The sequence below is a fragment of the Tauraco erythrolophus genome, chromosome 27 (assembly GCF_009769465.1).
Source record: "Tauraco erythrolophus isolate bTauEry1 chromosome 27, bTauEry1.pri, whole genome shotgun sequence".
Lineage (NCBI taxonomy): Eukaryota > Metazoa > Chordata > Aves > Musophagiformes > Musophagidae > Tauraco > Tauraco erythrolophus.
The window spans coordinates 3,719,609-3,739,380 of NC_141491.1; the positions used below are offsets into that span (position 1 = coordinate 3,719,609).

The 19,772-nt window shown below is 57.1% G+C and overlaps 1 protein-coding gene across 1 annotated transcript in view; it reads right to left on the bottom strand.

Moving 5' to 3' along the window:
* FOXP4 (forkhead box P4) overlaps positions 1-18,253 on the bottom strand; it is a 37,966-nt gene extending 19,713 nt beyond the window's left edge. The window contains 3 exon segments of the mRNA XM_086627459.1: positions 724-846; positions 9,104-9,193; positions 18,053-18,253. Of these exon segments, the coding sequence (XP_086483585.1) occupies positions 724-846; positions 9,104-9,193; positions 18,053-18,253 (414 nt within the window).
* Positions 18,254-19,772: the final 1,519 nt, after the last annotated feature.

A 19,772-nucleotide genomic window follows, 5' to 3' on the forward strand; every position in this document is an offset into this window, starting at 1 on the left:
CCAAAGAGGCTCGGAGGAGGACCCACCCAGGGTAGTGTTTACCCTTTGTTCCTTCCCTGGGGCCAACCTTGAATCCTTATCAGCCTGTTTGGAGTAAACAGGTACTGGAGGCAGGAGGAAGGGTGTGGAGGATGCTTGTGGGATTTCTCCTTCTCTCCCTCCCGCCAGCACAGGAGGTGTTTACCCAAGCAGACCTGTTTTGTTTCGGAGTTGAGGTTTGTTTTTTTTTCTTCTCCTTTTTCTTCCCTCCCCATTTGTTTTACATTTCACGGAGCGCTCTGGAAAAGCGGAGCGGGGCAGTGAGAAACAAACCCACACGCTCAGGTCTGGAGCCAGACCCAGGCACCTGCCCCAAAGCCCAGGCAGTGGCCACGGGGGCTCCGCTTGGCATCTGTTGAGCCAAGAGCATCCACTCTGACCCCAGCCCTCCCCAAGAGCTGGGCAGCCCCAAACCAGCCCTTGTGCAGGAGCTTTCTGGGCTCTGAGATCCTGACTCAGGGCAGCAGCATCCGTCTTTGCCGGCACCGTTAGCACCTGCAGCTCTTTACATCTCTTGGCACTCGACATGCTGGGAATCCTCAGGGAAATATGGGGAGGATGAAGGAGCCCAAGGAGGAAAGGACCCGTCTGCCTGCCTCCAATGAGCTCCAGCATTCACGGACACCAGTGAGAAATTGCGTGGCCGATCTGGCCGATGCACATCCAGCCCAGGACCAGCGTTACCTGTTGCAGCATTATCGCCTGCTGCTGCTGCAGGAGGGCCTGGAGCTGGGGCGGCGAGAGGATCTGCTGCATTTGCTGCGGCGTGATCATCTGCGGGGACATCATGGCCACGGACACGGGGACCTGCGGAGGGGAAGGACGTGTCAAAACTCCCGATTCCAACTTTGGAAAACTCTCCTCAAACATCAACAGCTTGCGAGTGTCTCTCACCTCCCAGGCTCTCCCAGGGCATCATCCATGCCCCTCATCCCTGCGTCACCTTTGAGTGAAGCCCTCGGGCATCAGTCTGTCCTGGCACGCCAAGGCCACCGCTGGGGACATGGCTATGGCAGGGAGATGCCTGGCGGTGCAGCTAGCGCTGGGGTGAAGCTTCCTAAACCATGAGCTTCCCCACGCTGAAGGCAGGATACTACCTGCAGGGTCATCTTTAAAAGCAATTTAACTGGAGGAATTAGGCATCGAGAGGAGCCAGCGGCATGTGGGCAGCCAGCTCCAAACCACAGCTCCCTCCTCTCCTGCGAGCCAGGAAAAGGTGCCGGGCACCGCTCCTTCCCTCGGGGTCCGGGAGGATGCAGGGAGGAGGGAAACACCAAGGGAAGCGGGGAAGATACCAATCACTCAAATAACTTTGCAAAGCAGAGCACGGAGGAAGAGGTTACCAGGTTTTCCACAGACACATCAAAGCTTTACCTCCAGTTGACACTCACATAATTACCATGCCGAGTGCAGAGAGGGCTAAGAAAACCTGCCAATCCCTGACTTTGGTTATCATAACACGGGTCCACACCCCCGCGGCAAGGCACTGGAGAAGGTGTCGGTGATGGATCCCAGCCCCACCGGTCCTGCCCAGGTGGAGCGATGCTGCCTTCCCAACTACGGCCATCGAGAGCTGCCTCATCCCAGCCCTCCACCGATCCCACCAGCCCAAATCTCTTCCCAAGGCTCTGGGCAAGGTTATGGCCCTGCTGTAAGTTAATAACCCTTCCCAGATACTCCTTTTTCCTAGGAAAGTATATGACCGGTGCTGGTCAGGAGCAGGAGAGCCAGTGAGCCACCAGCAGCCTCCTGCCTGTCAGCCTCGGGCTCTTCAAGGGGACCTCAGGAGATGGCAACTCCTCAGCACGTGGGATGCGGCACAGCCCAAGCCAGGCTCCTGGTGCAAGCCGATTTTTATGCAAAGTAGAGAACTTCTCATTCCCTCGTGCCAGTGTCTCGGGACCTCAGAGACAAAGGGATAGAGAAACGAAGCAAGTGGCTTCAGAGCACCCAGGAAAGCCCAAATGAGAGCCCAGTCCTGTGCAGGACCCCCAGCCATGCCCAGACTCCCCAGTCTGGACCTGCTGCCCACTCTGGGGGCTGCCTCCTCCCTCCAGCCACCCCAGTGGGACACACAGCAGGGACAGGACCCCAGGGGTGGCCCCGTCCAGTCCCTCCAGACTGTAGCCGGTGTCCGGCCGGGCTGGAGCACGCTGACCTTCAAGGGAGATTGCAAAGGCTTATCTGTTTACTCAGGCATTTTGCTGGGGAGAGGCGTCGCGAGCGGGCTGAGTTTCATTTGTCGCTGGCAATGCCCCCCCCCGGGCTGCTGTCGTGTCAGAGTTATTGATTAATTGCTGCGTGTTCACACCCAAGGGCTGCTGCTGGGGCGCCTGTGACCGCACCGGCTCAGGCCAGCAGTGGAGGGCTCAGGGGGCTGCAGGAGCATCCCCAGCAAAGAGCCGCGAAGCTCTGCGAGGGCTCCGGTACCCGCCGCAGAGCCAGGAGAATCCCAAAGCACCTCCCGTGGCACCAGCGCCGGGGAAGCGCTGCCGTTTCGGCGGTCAGGTGCTCGCAGGCAGCTGTGCGAAGCCCTCGGCGAACATCTGGGAAGGAGGGAAGCGCCCGAGGACGGCAAGACCAGAGCGAGCGGGGTGCGCGCCCGCTCGCTGGGAGCTAAGCATCCTGCTAATTTCCCTTTGCCAATTCATCAGCTGGCAACGTGCTCGGAATGAGAGCCCCTAATTAATTGCTCATCCGCATCCCCCATCCGGGCGGCCTCCCCGCCCCCACTGCCGCCGCAGCCTCTCGTACACGTTTGCTGGCATTTTCAAATCGGAGGCATCCTAATTACCGGAGAGTTATAACACCTTCCATTTCTCGCCCAGCGGACTGACACCCTGTCAAGAGCAAAGAGAATTGCCAGAGGTTTTGACAACACTAATTGCCCCTATAATCTAAAAACACAAAGGAGAGGCGATTAGTCGAGAGGGCCCCAGCTCTCGATCCGACACGAGGTTTTCACAATGTTACAAGAAAACAAAAGCGACGCTTTTTAGAGTTTGATGGCTGCTAACAAAAGCAGAATTATATTTTCATACAACCTTTGTCTGCATTAAATGGCTTTTTCTTCCGCGCTCAGATGCGGAGCTGACACGGGGAAATGGCGGCAGCTTCGCGAGGGGGTGAGGTGTGAACGGGGCGAACCGGTGTTGGCTTTTGCGAGGGGCATCCGGGCTTCGCCGCCTCCCCGAGCCCCGATGCCAAAGTCGCACGAAGAATTTCTCCCTGACATGGAAAACATCCCTCTCCCGGCTGAGGTTTCCAGGGAGCGCAGGAACTTTCTTTAGTATTAACGGTGAAATTCCCATTTACAGCAAGTTCTGCTCCCGCTGCGGCCGTTCATCACGCGCGCTGGTGCCGAGTGCCAAGGAGGCTGCAGCGCTGTTGCCGGCAGCTGGTTTGACCCTGGCGTGGGGTGGCAAACCGCGGTGCTGCCATTCTCCACCCTGGGCTCCGGTGACAGCCCCAGCTGCCTCTGTCGGGGACAGTGACAGCTGCTTCCCCGGCAAAACAAGATGGGGATGGAAAAACATCCACGCCCGGCCAGGCCGAGAGCCCCACGGGGCACCCGCCAGCAGCTGACCTGCTCCCGGGGAGGGTGACAGCACGGGGCAGTCCCCCGGGACGCCCAGGAGCGCGGTGCAGCCCCTTCACCTGCAGCCACACCGCCCTGTGACCACTGGTGTGCGGGATTCCCAGTGGCAGGGGATGAGGCCAGCCGGGCATCCCTGGATAACAGTGGGATTTTGGGCCAGAGTCGCCTCTAAATCTCGGATTCAGGCGGTCACAGCGTTCAGCAGCAAAAGTGAGAGCCAAAGGGTGCTGAGCAGAGCGGTGCAGGGCGGGTGCGAGGGGTCGGCTGTGCCCAGTTGCCTCCTCTCCATCCTGTCCACCCAGCAGCAACATCCCGCTCCAGGCGTCAGAGCAGTTGGGGACCGCACGGCACCCAGCAAATCCCTGGGGAAGCAGGTCCCAGCAGCCAGCCCCGCAGCAGCGGCTGGTCCCCGGCCGACGCGTCACGACCTGGCATCTGCCAGACACCGAGTCAGGAAGGGTTTGACTCACTCCTTGGCCGGCTGCCACTCCGCAAAACTGCTTACTAACAGCTCCGGCTGCCTCCCAGAAAGCCCCGGCGCTGCGGCTCCGACCGGCGAGCGGGATCTCGAGGGGGTGATTTTCCAGGCGGTCCCGGTTGTAATCCCTCCGTGCCAGAGGATGGGGCGGACGCAGATCATCAGGCAGTGGGTGGAAAACGAGCCGGGTATTACAGGGGAATCTCGGTGCCCGGCATAAGCACGGAGCAACTCTGCCAAAGCCGGCTGAGCGAAACAGGATTTGGCCGGGCGTAACGCAGCAGGACGGGGGAGCGATGCTTTCATTTAAATTTTTCTTAATTTTTTTTTTTTTTTTTTACGGGAAGCGGATTGCAACTCCCAGCCACGAGGCAGAGTGGGGAAAGCCACGGCCTGACGGCCGGTCTTGGCTCTCAGCGCTGCCATCAGAGGGACGGCCGCCCTCCTGACCCCTGAGACAGCTGGCTTGGCACGGCGCGGGAGCCGGGACATCCCCCATCAGCCTGGGGCGTGTGAGCAAGCCTGGGGTTTGCTCAGCCTCCAAACATCCCTGCACCGACCTTCACCTCCCAGCCGCGCCGTCACCCACGCCAGGAGGTTGCCGCAGGAGCCGCTGCGTCCCCCGGGAGCCAGGGCAGCACGCTGCCACCGCTACGGGAAGAAGCATCGCCAGGTCCACACCTAAAACCACCTGTCCAAGCTCCCGTGCCAGGGCAGGCGCAGCCCAGACCTCATCCCCCCATCCCCACTGACCCAGGGGGGCTCTGGGGCTGCCAGGATGAGCAAACCTCTCCCTACGGCAGGTGCCCGCCAGCTACTCGGGGTGTTCGATGCTTCCCACGGAGCCCAAGGCGCTGCACATCCTTGTCTCTGATCTAATCTCGGGTTTTAATTCCCAATTAGAAACAACAGCAAACATGTTTGCGCTGTTTTTCTTTTTTTTTTTAAACACCCTTTCCAATTCCAAAACCAACAGAAACAAATTGAGGAGTTTGGCGAGAGAGGCCAGGAGCTGGGAACAGAGAGGGAAAACAACCAGCACCAAGAGAAGCTTTGGGTCTGCTGTTTTTAGGAGCAGGGGATGAGCAAATCCCCCCCAGAGCACCCACTTCTCACTGCTGCAGCTGGAGAAGAGCAAACCTTTCCCTCTGAGTCCAGCCAAGGCACGCAGGGACATCCACATGTCCCCTCCTGTGCTCAGCATCCCCAGGCGAGCTCCAAGATTCAGGTGGCTCAGACCATCTGCAAGAGCTTCAAACGCCCGGGGCCGGGCAGCAATGCCACTCACATCAGTGTAAGCCCAGCCACGGTTTATGTACCCTGATGGGTGACACAAGGCCACCCAAACATGGCTCTGCCCGCACCCCCTGCTCACACCACGCCACGTCTGGACCTTACCAAGATGGGACAGAGACGACGGACCAAGATCTCCCCAAGGTCAGAGAAGAAACCAAACCCAGATCTGCAAGGGAGCCCCAGCTCCACATGCCAGGCGCGGTTTTGAGGCTGTGGGGGTATTTGATGAATGCTTTGAACAGCCTTAGCTCCAAAGGAGTCACTGCCCTGGGTGGGGGTGGCAGGAGGAGGGCAGCAGCATGGGGCGAGCACGCGAGCGGGCGCCGGCGTATCTGCGCAGAGGACAACCAGCCTCTGCTGTACAGCTGCACGTAAAGAAAAGGAGGAATCAATCCCCTGCGTGTCCAACCCAACGTGCATCCTCGTTAGCGCAGCACGCCCCGCCGGGGAGGCACTAATCGCGCATAATTGGGCTGCGAGTCGCTCCAAGTTGAAAGGGAGCTGGGCTGGGGGATGCTCGCGGCAGAGGCGCCGACGGAGCGCTCACTGCCTGGCAGCCCCTTCCTCGCCACGGCCCTGCCACGGCTTGGGGGGAGCCGCTGCCCCCAGGCATCGCCCAGGCAGGATCCCCGGTGGGCAACATCTCCTCCATGGGCACGGGGCGCTGGGGCGGCTCATCACGCCCATGAAATCTGCGGGGATTGAGGCGACTCCTTTGCTACCCCGTTAATCCAAAACGCTGTTGGTGCCGTCGTGGCGGTGGGGATGGTGGATTGGGATGGTGGCAGTGGCAGGGGCTCCGGGCTGGCAGAGCCAAGGGCTCTGGGAAGGAGGAGGGAGAGCGGCAGGGGAGAAGAGGGAACGCAGAAGGGCTGGTATTGATCTGTCTTCATTACCCATTTCACTCAAGTTTCAAATCAACAAAATACACTTTTCCGCTCCGCTGCCCTCCCCGCCGCAGCAGACAAAAGAAAAGCAATTTCCCGCAGTTTGCTCCAAACTCCTCTCCCCTTCCCTCAGCGCCCTTCGGCCCCTCTCCCATTTCAGAGGCTTTTTAACCTCAGCAAGTTGCTCCCGCTGGAGGCTGGGAGACCCCTGGCTCCGGGGGCTGAGCTGGGGAAGGGACCCCAAAAAGGGCACCCTGTGATTCAGCGGTGCCTCCAAGCCAGAAATGGCCCAACACCGCAAATACACGGCACCGACAGACTCCTCTGTCTGCCTTTCCAAAGATGCTCCAGCACCTCGTGCCATGGGCTTTACTGGACACTGGCAGCATCTCCCCATGCCAGTGAGATCCCGGAGCAGGATCCACTGCAGCAAAAGTCCTCAAGCACGCTCTGTCGGCATCCGCCAAGTTTCTAATAGTTTAAAGTTGCAAAGAAATAAAATCATTTAAAAATGTTTCAGGGTGGGTTTTTTTGGCATTTTTTTAGATGCAGCTGTAATCGAGTGTCAGCCGTGGGGCTCTCCACACACACCTCCAGGCATCTGGGGGGAGAGAGGGTGCATACTCCGAAAAAACCCTCAAGATCCCTATCGAGCCCCGCAGCAACTTGTTTATTTTTAAGAGCACGTTGTCACCAACTGTCGTTAATATTCCCGCTGGCTTGATGCCCTATAAACGTCCCGTCCCCATCAGCAAGGTGGCAGGGAGCTGCAAACGCACGGTGTTGGCAAGACAGGGAACCTGCAGCGGTGCTGGGTGCGGGGGCTCCGGCTCTCTCTGCCGACGCTGGCACCCTCCTGCTCGCTTCACCTGGGACTGGCAACTGGGAGCCAAGGGGAGGCCACTAAAACAGCTGCTCCCCCTTGCCCAAAATACCCAAGTGATGTGGAAATCCAGCCCCCAGCCTGAGGGGGTCCAGGGTGGCACAGAGGGCACCCCTGTTCCCAAACACTGCAATGAACACCCTGGTCCTGCCGCGTTCCCCCCGCCCACCCCAGCCAGGGGCTGTTGCACTGGGACCCAGCCCAGTCCTGGCCAGTCTCATCCACACCACTCTGCTGTTAGATAAACTTCCTTTCAAAGGAGTCTGCTTAATCCCCTATCTCCCCTCGGTCAGATCCCGCTCCAGCTGCCGGCCGGAGAGGAAGAGGCCGGTCGCTGCTGAGTTATGAGCTATTTCTGACTCACGTCTACAACTTTCACAAGTCCTTTTGCAACACAGAAAGGGAGGAGGGGAGAGGAAGGCAGATCGGGTTCACTCCAGCAGAGCCGCCGGCCAGATGAGAAGGGAGGGGAGGCGAGAGCCAGCAGCGGGGAAGGGGGAATGGGATGTTCAGCGAGCGGCGAGCGAGCGAAGCACGTGTGTGCATCGCAGCCGGGGAACGCGGCGGAGCGAGCAGCGAGGGACGGGCAGGAGAAGAGCAGGCAGGAGAAGAAGAGCAGGCAGGAGAAGAGCAGGCAGGAGAAGAAGAGCAGGCAGGAGAAGAAGTGCAGGCAGGCACCCACACCCGTGGAGGGGAGCGAGGCGCCGGTTACCGGAATCTGACTTCACCCTCGCTGCCTTTGTCCTTCGCAGACGTTTTCCATGCAGTGACTGCATTTCCTTCCTGCGAGCTCCATTGGAAAAAGCCGCCTGTTTGTGCCGCAGAAGCCCTGACTAATTCCCACTGCTCGTACCCAGCTGCTGTTTCCCAACCTGGTGGGGCAGTCGGGGGGCTCCAGGCCCCCCCAGCCCACCCCAGTACTGGCAGCACCGGGACGGCACTCACTGCCGGCTGAGGTCCAGCTGTGCCCTGGCTTGCCAAGCTGGGAGAGGAGCTGGCGACTGCCCATCCCAGTCCTGGCTTTCGCCACCCTCCCGCCGGCTCAGCCTGGCATAGGCAAGACCTCCAGCTCGGAGAGCGCTTGTGCTAATTACTTTCCTTTGTTAATTAAACCCACGTGGCTCTAATAAGGTAACCTGCTGTTCTCCGATAAATTTAATTAGCCTGAAGGGAGAGCCCCTCCGCACAGCTATTTAAATTGTCACTTTCCATCGCTTGGGCTTTGCTTCTCTCTGCCTCTCCCTCTCCCTGGGTTCATACCCCTTTTATGCCCCTTTCTTCTCATTTTCTACCTCCTTCCTTTGGCTGAGGGGAGCAAAGGGGAGGCTCCCTCTCCTCTACGCAAGCAGGATGCCACCCAAAGGTGCTGTGCCCACCCAAAGTCCTCTCTTCCTGCCAGTGCCACAAAACCCCAACCCAGATGGGCCTCTGTTCCATCCCAGTGGCTGTCCCATGCTGGGGGACCTGCCCTGGCTCCAGCCCCGAGGGACCATCCCTTATCCATCCCCGTGTCCCACGCACAGCACTCAGCACCAATCCTAGGGGACCCCAACCCTCAGAAACTCTGCAACTCCCATTCCGAAATGCTGTCCCAAGCTATGGTGGCACATGGTGACCTTCTCTCCCCTGTCCTTACCCTACCGTGAGCCAGCCCTTCCCTTGGGTCGCCCTTTCCCACCACGTCAGCACACAGTGGGGACCACAATCCGCCTCCCTCCCCCCTGCAAAAAAATGCCCAACAAATTTCTGGGGGTTTACAGGGGATTTAACCCTTTGTGGACTCCTGGTGTGCTTTGGACGTCCCAAAGACCGAGGTGCCCCGTGTTTACACGCGCACTCTGCCGCAGCACCGGTTTGCAGCCGAGCCCTTCCCGAAGAGGAGGGGTGACGGGGTGGGGGACACGCACGTCCTCGGGGCTCACCTGCACCGCCGGCTGCTTGCCCTCATTGCTGCTGGGGGAGCTCAGCCCCGTGGCCTGCTGCAGCAGGAACTGGCGTGCCACCTGGAGAGCCTGCAAAAGAGACACAGCGGGGTGGGCGGGAGGAAGGCTACCCTCTTCCTCCTCTGGGCACGCTGCCCCTCCAGCTCCCCAGAGCAGCACCCAGACGCGGGGCCGGCCGGACTGGTTCTCTGTGGGTTTGATTCATGGGGTGCGAGCGATGGAGGGCAGCGCTCCCCCGTGCTCCCTCCTGCCACACCACTACGACCAGTACATCCCACTACAGACCACCACGCCCCTTAGTCCTCACAGGGGCACGGAGTCCTGGGGGTAATCCTATCCTCTTCCAAAAACATCCACCACATCTTCAGCAAGTCACCAGGCCCAGCATCCTGGTGTCTCTGGCCAGTTTCTACACAGATCATCCCCAGCCCTTCCCAAGCCCTGGCCCTGGCGTCCCCCGGCCAGGCACAACCGGCACCCAACCGAAGGTCCGGCGGAGAGGCCGGATCCTGGCTGATTTATTCCACCCTTGCACGGAGCCACCACTACATTTCTGCTGCAGCTGACATCCCTCGCGTCTAAAGCTTCCGTGTATATTTAATTTTACATCTGACTGTCACGCTGGAGCACCAAAAAGTCCCAGTCACTGCCCAGATTTGCATCAGGCCAAGAGCAGGATTATATCCTGAATTAATAAACCATGAACGTGTCCGCACGGAGTTCACGGTGATGCAGGAGGAGTTCAGCAACTCGCACAAGTGACCACGATGAAACCTGCTTATTTTCATGGGTGTTTGTTTAGAAAGAGTTACAAGTTTCCTTAACTCGTTTGCAGGGATGAAGGTGTCTCGCTGGGAAGTCGCACAACAGGCAAAAGAGGAAGAAACCAACATAAATCGATAAAAAACACTTGTGGAAACACATGCAGGCACAATGAGCGCGCTGCGCGCAGCTGAAGTCGGTGAAATTACGGAAAATCCTGCAAAGAGACAGGGAGGAGAGAGGAGCAAGTGTGAGCTGGCAGAAGAGCCGCCGGTCACGGGCGAGCGTGAGCACCGGTGCGCGTGCGAGCCGAGGAAAGAGCTTCATTCAGGAGCCGGGAGAGGGAATAAAGCCCTAACGGAAACAACCCCGCGGGACCCGGCCGCTGCTCCCAGACCTGCTTCCTCGTACGCTCCTTAGTTTTGTTTTTTGGGGAATTTTTCTATTTTTTGGGGGTACCTTTCTGAACAACCAAGTCCTTGTAGCCCTGCCCGCAGGACAGGTCCATGCTCAGGGGTCAGAGCCCGGCACACGGGTTCCCCCGGCCGTCATCGCCCGCGCTGTAAATCACCGCCCTGGCGTCCCAAGAAAGGGCTGCTTGTTAATTCTCCGCATTTCCAGCTATAAAGAAGAAAGCCCCCAGCCTGCACACCGCCTCTCCAGCCCGTCCTGCCAAATCCGCTTGCAATCCGGCATGGCATCGCCCGCGGCGTGGACCTTGGCACACAGCTCTGCTCCACTTGCCCTGTTACTTAACATCCGAGAACCAAGGAGCACCCACGGCCCCTTAGACAGTTGCTCAACTGCTTGGGAAGGGCACATGCAGCAGATCCAAAGCAAAGGATGTCCGAGCTGTGCCATGCTTTTGGTTTTTTTTTGTGGATAAATCCATCCGACCTGCTCCTTGCACATGGGCAGGCGTTAGAAGCGTATTTGCAAAATAAGAGGTGATTTCAAAGTTGCTCCTGAACCTGCAGGCTGTGAGCTGAGGGTTCAGCAGACGCAGCCTTACTTATTTTATTAAGAACCACTATAATTTCACAGCAAGGCACCCAAACCCAACAGCTGTGCCCCAGACGCAGCGCAGGGCACGCTCCGCTCTGCCCGGCTGTGTTTGTCACTGCGTGTGTGAACCAAACAGGCCTGAAAAAGTCAAAAGCCCGGAAGTTTTGAAAGCAGCCGGGTTCCAACATTACACTCCTACGACAAATTGCCAGGGCTGCACCCAGGAGCGGACAGAGCCCAGTGTGGGCGCACCCAGAGCCGCCCCGTGCCCACCGCCTCTTCCCCAGCATCCCTGGCCGGCTGCTGGGGATGCTCAAAAACTGCACGACCACTAAACTCCCTTTCTCCAAACAACTGAAAAATAAAATCCGTAAGGACAAACACAGCTGTTTGCTGCTGGGAATCACTGATGGTGTGAAGCCCTGGTCCGAGTCCCAGCGCCGACGCAGCCCCAGCGCACGGCACGCTTCTCTGCGGGCACGTTATTTCCCTGTTATTAACAGCAATAGATGTGCATCGGTAATGCGAACACAAAAACCATGTGACAGTTATGACAGCTCAAGGTCTGATATTTTAATTACTTTTTGAAATGAAAACAGTAATTCCAGTTAAAAGCCAAGGGTGGAGGAATTCAATCGACGGCTGCTCAGCACCAGCGTGCAGCGGAGCCGGCAGATCCAAGGCACCCACCGGAGGATGGTGCACCCCGTGTGTGCACATCAGCTGCCCGAGCTTTACCTATTTTTCCACATGTCCATTTGACAGAGGTTTGCATGGATTTGGTTTCTCCATCTGCACCACGTGAAATTCCTCCAGTGTTTGTAAGGACCATCTCATAGAGGTGACCCGGTGAGGCAGGTCCCTGCCACAGCCCAACAAAAACCAGTGCAGCAGGTATGGAAAATAGAGCAAAGAGGGGGAAAAACAGAAGAAACGTAACGCCAGCACCCAGGCAAAGTGCCAGGCAGGACTTCTCCCAGAATTTCTCTTTCTAAACCCAAACACTGGCTGGCCTGTGGGTGCCACCGAGTCCCCAGTGCCCGGCTGGCTCAGCCCCGCCGCCGGCCGCCCACCCCGCGCTGCCTCTCAGGGGGGAATTTAATTCACTCCCCGCTGGCTCTCTCACTTTGTTGTGCTCTGAAGCACGAAATTACAAGATTTACAGGAAAAAAAAAAAAAAAAAAGAAATGACATGGCCTTACAATTGCACACAGGGGCCTCTTCGCCAGCGCCCCGGAGCTGCCCCCTCCCTCCCCCCGGCAGCAATTTCCACTTCAGCCGAAGTTCGGCTCAGGCTGCCAACGAAGGATGCTCCGGCTGGAAACGTCTGGCTCTGCGAACCTGTTGCACAGCTGCACGAGGCTGCACTGAATTTTGGGATGCAGAGCTCCACGTTATCTGCATTGGTTACCCTCACCCCGCCAGGGCAGGAGGACCAGCCCACTCTCGGGGGAATAAAGCCTTTCCATAGGGATGAGCAAGGAAAACGTCGCCCACAACCTCTCCTTAGGGCTGAGGAGACAGGAAAGCTGAAGGAATAACGTCTCCCCCGTAGGAGTGGATGGGCTTTCACCTCCTGGCTCTGTGAACTGGAGACAAAATGATTTTTTTTCTTTAAAAAATTGTATCCCGCTGCATGGTGTTATTCAAGAGTCATTAGCATGTTACCCGTAATTAGGAACGAATGGGTTGTGTCAAATTCATCACGCTCCTGGATGGCTCCCTTTGATCAGCAAATTATCCCATAAAAAAGTTTGTAATGTCTCAGACACTTATGTCAAGAGCTGATGCCCTCCCCAAGAGCTGCAGCAACATGTTTCAGGGCTGAGGAAGAGGATGGTGACCCGGACTTCTGCTGGGGGCTCGCCACAACTACCTCGCACACAATACACCAGGTTTTTGCAAGGAGAGATGTCGGAAGGTGTGTGCTGGGATGGGGAGGGGGTCAATAAATAAATCAATCATGCCTGGGATTGATGCCAGGCACGGTGAAGGCTCTGTCCAGACAGCACACACCCCGCCAACACCAGCTCCGAGCTGCTCCTGCGGCAGCAGAGGTTTCCCCACTGCGGAAGGGGGCCGGGGCATCCAGAGACACTGAATCCCTCCAGTTCGCTGGATAAACCGAGGCTGGATCCTCCGCCTGACTTCAGGCAGAAGCATCTCAGCCCCCAGCGGGGAAGCAGCCCCTTATCCCGGCTTCTACCCAACGTACCTGGGGATTATCGTTAATTCTTCCCCCAAAGGCTCACGCTCCGGCTGGTGGGACTCCATACATCCACTCCTGTACATGACAGAAGTCCCCAGGACAGCAGGAGGGGAAGCTTTTGGCTGCCTTCCCCACAGCAAACACCACAAACTTCCCATTTTCCCACGGGGAACACCAGGTCCCATCTGGCCCCAACGATGGAGGAGCCCAGGGAGAGGAGACGGCAGCTCCCATCCCATTCCGGGCAGCTGAGTCACACTTCAGCCCCTACATTAATCCCTCATCCCTGCCTGGCCACCTTTTTCTCCTCAAAACCTGCCCCAGCTGAGCCTCTCTGAGGCCTCCTGTTGCCTGGTCAGACTGGAAATAGGTCAAGAGGTTCAAAAAAGTTTGGCGAGCGTGGAGATGTCCTGGGTCCTTCTAAAAGCACAAGCCCCAGCCTCCCCGAAAAACCAAACAGTGCAATGGAAAATCCTGCCCAGGGTATTTTTAAACTCCCTTATTTTACCAGGTATTTCATTTTACGAGGGTGCACTTTTTAATTATGCCCAGCGGTGCCCGGACGCTCCAGGTGCCGGAGCCAAACGCCGCGCGCCGGCTGCCTGCCGCGCAGCGGGTTCACCCGGCCCGCCATGGGAACCACCGCCCAAAAATAGCCGAGGGATTTTCCACCTGGATGAGATCAAAGCTTTGCATGGGGTTTTAACCTCCAACCAGTGAAAAACCACCCTAAAAATGATATTAAGCCAAGAATTTTGCAAGGAAGGGGGCAGAAAGAGGATCTATAAAGAGCATCTGTATCTTCCCTTTCCCCTCCGTTCCTTTTGGAGGGTAGAAAGAGGTTGGGAAGGGATGAAAAAATGTTTTTTTATTAAAAAAAAAAATATTTTTTACCCTAACCTCATAAAAATGACATCGTCACATTCCAGAATTAGAGCTATTAAAACAACACACACGCGGATATTTTTAGATGGATATTAACGGTAAATGATGCCATATTGAGAAGCACTTCCACCCAGCCCAGCCCCGCTCCTGCTTAACCAGAACCAAATGGCTCAAAGAGACCAAAATTAACAAAAATGACACAACTCTTAAAAAAAAAAAAGTCCTTTTTACAGCCGGCTCTGTGCCTCTCTCTCGACCCCAGCTGTTCTCCCTTTCGCTGCACACACTAATGCTTCTGGACTTTATTCCTCCACTCTCGACTCTTCAATCCTCGCAGCCGAGGGGTTAAACCCATTTCCACTAATGAAGAACACAAGGAACAAGTTCCCGACAATCCCATCCCATGAAAAAAAAAATCAGGGGAAAAAAAAAAAAAAAAAAGGAAAAATCTCCTCCTGCATTTGTACTCAGTAAAATATGAAATATAAATCAAGGAACCTAACAGAGAGAAGAGTTTCACTTAAGTGCTCCAGTCTCATTTTTATCTTAAATGCCCTAATAATAGCGGATTACACAATATATTTGAGATGTGATCACATGTTTTATGGAATGGTATCTTTCCTATGGCAGAGAAGTGACTCTCCTCCCCCCATCCACACCCTTCTTTAACTACCAAAAAAGTCCTATTTGCTGCTTTTTTAAAAAAAAAAATCATATTTTTGTTTAATAACTCAACATTTCTTTGACATGCGTCTGCAATAAACTGCAATATTTTTTTTTTTTTGCATAATAAAAAAAGGCCAAACAACGTTAGAGTGGCTGGATTTTCCAGATGGCTTCTTTTCCATGGGACTGAAAGCTGGAAAAAGCTACCGTGCGCCTGTCGGGCTTGGGACTTTCCCCATGACTGCTCCGGGACATCCCTGCTCCGAGCACCTCTGCGCTTTCACCTCCACACCCCCTGCACCCCAAAGCCCCAACGCCCCCCCGACCTGGCCTCTCTGTACCCCACGGCTTTAAACCCTGGCTCTGGGATGAGACTCGGAGAGCTGGGATTTTTTGCAGGAATTCAGGGAAATCCAGACGACCGGCGAGCAGCCCCTGTTCGGTACGGCAGCCCCGCGTGATGCCCACCCGTGGGTCTCCACTGCCCCCCCACCATGGGGTGCACCCTGCACCCCGATACCCAAGCCGGAGCATCCTGCATCCTTCTCCCATCACAGGGATGTGACACCCGGCTCACCCCGCTGCCCCCGCTTCCTGCCCAGCCTTCCTCCCCCAAGGATTACTGGGGGGGAGCAGCATGGTGGGGGGGCGAGGGGCCAGCCCCCACTTTAAAAACTCATTAATGCGCGAAGGCGGCGGAGCCCTTTGGAGCCCGGTCGGAGGATGCTGGCGCACTGGAGGTCTCGCCACGTTCCCACAGCAACGGCGGTGGGAGACCCCGGCCGGCGGGCAGCCCTCCCATGCCCCCGGCCGACCTCTCCCCTCCGCCAACCCGGGCACAATGCGGGCGCGCGCTATTCAAGCTTTTCAGCCCCGTCCCACCATTGAAATCCAGGGATTTAACCCCAATGCCATCCCCTGGGCTGGGGAGGGAGGGACGGAGGGAGGGAGAGAGAGAGAGGGGGATGCTCCAGCCACACTAGGGAGGGGGATGCCCTTTCCCCACCCCATCCTGCCGGGCTCCTGCTCTCCCTCCAGGCTCTCTGGACCACGGGATGCTCCGGAGCCACACGGATCAGGACAGACAGACCAAGGATTGGCGACAGAAAGCTGCGCTCTGCGGTGGAAGAAGCCTGCCCTGGCAAAGACGGGCTGGTGCAGCCAGATACCCACGTCCTCTTGCTCCAGGGACTCCTCAGAAGCCAAAAAGCAGCCTCAGGGGGTCCCCGAGCACCCTACAATACATCCACTGCCCCTCAAGCTCCCCCCTGGAGTCCTCAGCTCCAGGCAGCATCCTCAGAGAGGAGTTTTAGCCTCAGAAGTCCCCGCAGCCCAAACGAGCCCCGGCGCTGCCTGAGTTCGCCCCCTCAAAAGGGTGAAAGCAGAGAGTCTGTGGGCACCAAAGAAGGTCAAAACCAGCTGATTTCACCAAAAAGTGCAAAACCAACCGAAACCGAGGGCAAAGCACGTGCTCCCGGGGAGACGCATCGCCCAAGTAAACTCCTACGGATGTGGAGTTTTAAGCCCCTTCGAGCCTACAGGGGGTGGTGGAGTGGCAGGTTCCCACTCCTCCAGACTTCCTAATGTTTCTTGAGCATTTCATATCATTAAATAAGACTAAGGATCAAGCGCTGACATTTTGGGAGCTGCAGCAGAGCCGGGACAGAGGAGCTGTCAGCCAGGAACGGCCCAGTGGTCCGGGAGCCCGGCTGCGATGAGGGGCGAATGCTGGATGCTCCCGAGGATGGTGTAAAACCTTCATGAAGCACCTAATTGTGCAAAACTCTATATATGGGGACATTTATTCCTGACCCCAGCTGGTGCTCAGCCTGGTCCCTGAAGCATGAAGATTGATAGTCCTCGGGATGTTTGGGGTTGTGGGTTTTTTTTGTCCCCCCCAAGGCGCTGTCATTGCAGATGTCATTTGGTTTTGGAAGTTTACCAAACCCTCTACCTTCATAATTCCACGTGCCCGCGAGTTTCCCTGGGTAATTACACCAGGAATCCAAAAGAAGAAATGCAAAAGGATGAAATCAAACATCGGCCGTGCCTCCGGCAGGGCAGGATTTACCGGGTGAGCTCAGGGAGCAGCATCCACAGGGATGGGCCAACAGCAGCCGCTCTCCGCGTTGCAAAAACCCTTTTTCCCTTATTTTCTGGAGGAGATAACTCCGTTTCACAACCCTGCTGCCCACCCTCCCGTCCCCACCATTCTGGCTGTGCGGGAAGAAGCAGCTCCTGTTCATCCCTGGTTCCAGCTGCCGCTCAGGGAAATTCGGGGCCGTGGCGGGGAGGGGAGCGAGCGGCGGCTGCTCCGGCAGGGGTGACTCGCAGCAGCATTACACGCATGATTACCCTTCGGATCAGGGGAACAGGGGCTTAACTGCGTGAGAAACGGCTGTTATTCAGGTAATGGATTTACAGCACTCACTACTAAAGTATCAGACACAGCAATTTTTTACAGCTTTCACGCTGGAATTTATGGCTCAGGGAGGCGATCTCCATCCGAGGCAGGGATCATTGCCTTATTTAGTATCCGAGGAGGAAAATTTATGTTTTCTCCCAAGTTTGTTTTGAAAGGTAACCTGCAGGCACGCACACACGTCCCCCCCCTCCCCACGGCCGCCCGGCGGTGCACGGTGCAAGGGGAGACGTGTGCCATGCGGCTCCCATGCACGGGCTCCCCGAGGAGCACACACGTGTGCCCAAGCACAGAGCTGCTGTGTGCACATGTTGCAGTGACACGTCTTTTCAGCCACACGTGTGAGGTTAACTCACAGAATCCTAGACTGGTCTGGGTTGGAAGGGACCTTAAAGATCATCTAGTTCCAACCCCCTGCCATGGGCAGGGACACCCTCCACTACACCAGGTTGCTCAAAGGTTGCTTAATTCTTCAGCTGAAGGCACCAGGAGCCCCAGAGAATGGGGGACCACCTCTGGTCACCCACTTGGATAACCAAACACAGACCCAGAGAAAAACCTGCTCCTTATTTTACAGCCAACAAGTCTCTACTCTGCTCTCACAGCCGTCTCCCTTTTCCTGCACTGCTGTCCCCCCACCGACGGGGAACAGAGCAGGCAGACCCACCAGCGCAGGTGGGACTTCCCCCCCGAAAATGCAGCCGTCTCTGGGGCAGCAGGCACCAGTCCATGAGCTGCACAGATGGATGGGCTCCATCTCCCAGGGATGTGCTCCCCGAAGGATGGCACCTGCTTTTTGGAGCAGCACTTGCACCCCAGTGTCAACAGAGACAACCCAACCTGGTGTAACCCCTCTCCAGGGCCAGCCCCGCAGATAAAGGGAGGGTAAAATCAGGTGTTACCCTCAACCCCAAATCCCCCAATTCCATGTTGCCTTGTGTAAGGCTGGCAAGAGAAAGCAGTGGGGCGTCCCTCCTACCTGCTGCTGCTGGAAGTGCAGGAGCTCCACGGGGCTCATCTCGCCGTTGGTCTCCCCGCTCGCGGCTCCTTCGCGCCCTCCGCCCCCTCCGCCGCCGCCTGCGCCACCCCCGCCGCCATCGGGCTGGTTGCTGAGGCTGCTGACCCCATTTTGGCTGGAGGGAGTGGACCGTATCGTCTCCGAGGCGGATTCAACCATCATGACTTGCTAGCAGGACCTGAGGAGGAAGAGGAAGAGAAGAGTCTGAGAAGAGAGGCTGAAATCCCTGGTTGGTATTCCCACCTCCGCCTGCCCCGTGCCCCATCCTCGTCCTGCCCCGTCTCCGATCCCCCACGAGCTCTGGCAGGGAGATGCAGGGACAGGATGTCAAACCCCAGCCAGTTTTAGCTGCGTTCAGTTTACTCCAGAAAGCAAACACGCAGCGGCGTGAGCTGCCATGAACGCGCTGCCAGCCCTGCGCAGCGCTGGGGCGAGTGCAACCCGTCTCTTAGGAAAACACCATGTTTTCAGCTTACTCCCAGCCTGATGCAAGACGTAAAACCCCAGGAATCTGGCCGTTTTTCCACAGAATCCCAAAATATTTCACTTTGAGATGCTGGAGATGGCAAGGTTTGGAACTTTCAGCGAGGCTGCACACCAAGCACATGGAGCCCGCGTCGGATATTTCACCGTGAAAACCTCGACGAAGTTGACACATTTCCACAAAGCGCTGCAGCTCCCAGCTCTTCCCAGCAGGAAAAACCACCCAGCAGAAAGTTTGCCATCTGGTTGAGGAAACCCAAAACCCAAAGGCACCGCGGAGCTGGGACGCAGCAAAATGAGAGCACGACAGCGCTTCGGAAAATGTCAGTTGGAAAATCCTCCCTTTCTCCCAGACGCTCCATGCACCCTCCTCCTGCCGTGCCCCTCGGATGCCCTCGAAGGACCAAGCCGGGTGCTTCGCCCTACGACATGGGGTGCAGGGGCTACAACACCCGCCGCATTTCCAGCCCCGCAGGAGCCTCCAGCACCCACGTTTCGCAGCTCCTGCACTTTATTTCGTGGAATTACAGGCTCTCCTCTCGCAAGGCAACGGTGCAATGTTTTGCCTCCATGGTTGGGATCCCTGTAAACTCTCCCTGCCCGTCGCCTCGTTACACCCAGGGCACGAGGGCAGAACCGCTCGAAGATGACAGCTCCTTCCCGGGTCCCAGATGCAGGGCTTGCATTGGCAAGGGTGCCCATGGGCGCTGCAGCGATCCCGGCAGCCTCAGGACAGCTCTCCGGAGCTCCGTCCAGCCCACATACGCTTCCCAGCCACCGTGCCGAGCTGGGGGAAACCACCAGGCACTGGGAGAGCCGCAGGCTGGAAAAGCTGCGCACACCCCAACGTGCGGCCAGCTGCACGACAGCTGGGTGCTAAGGGCACCCCTTACCCCCGCTATTAAACGCTATTTAAATTAGGGCAGACGGACCAGGGAAGGGACTCACGAGGAGCTACAGGGCTCGGTTTTAAAGCTCTGAGACGAAGAGTCTTTGCCCAGTTGGGTTTGATTATCAGGCAGGTTGTTAGCTATAAACCCAGGGGGTATCCTTTCTAGGAGAAAAATCCTGGATCTGGGCTGGCACTGGAGAAATAACAACCACACCATCCAGCATCAAACCCTGCTGCTCCAGCCAGGAGCCCCCCAGGGCTGCATCCAGCCCTGACGCAGGCACAGAGCAGACTGGGGGCACAAGA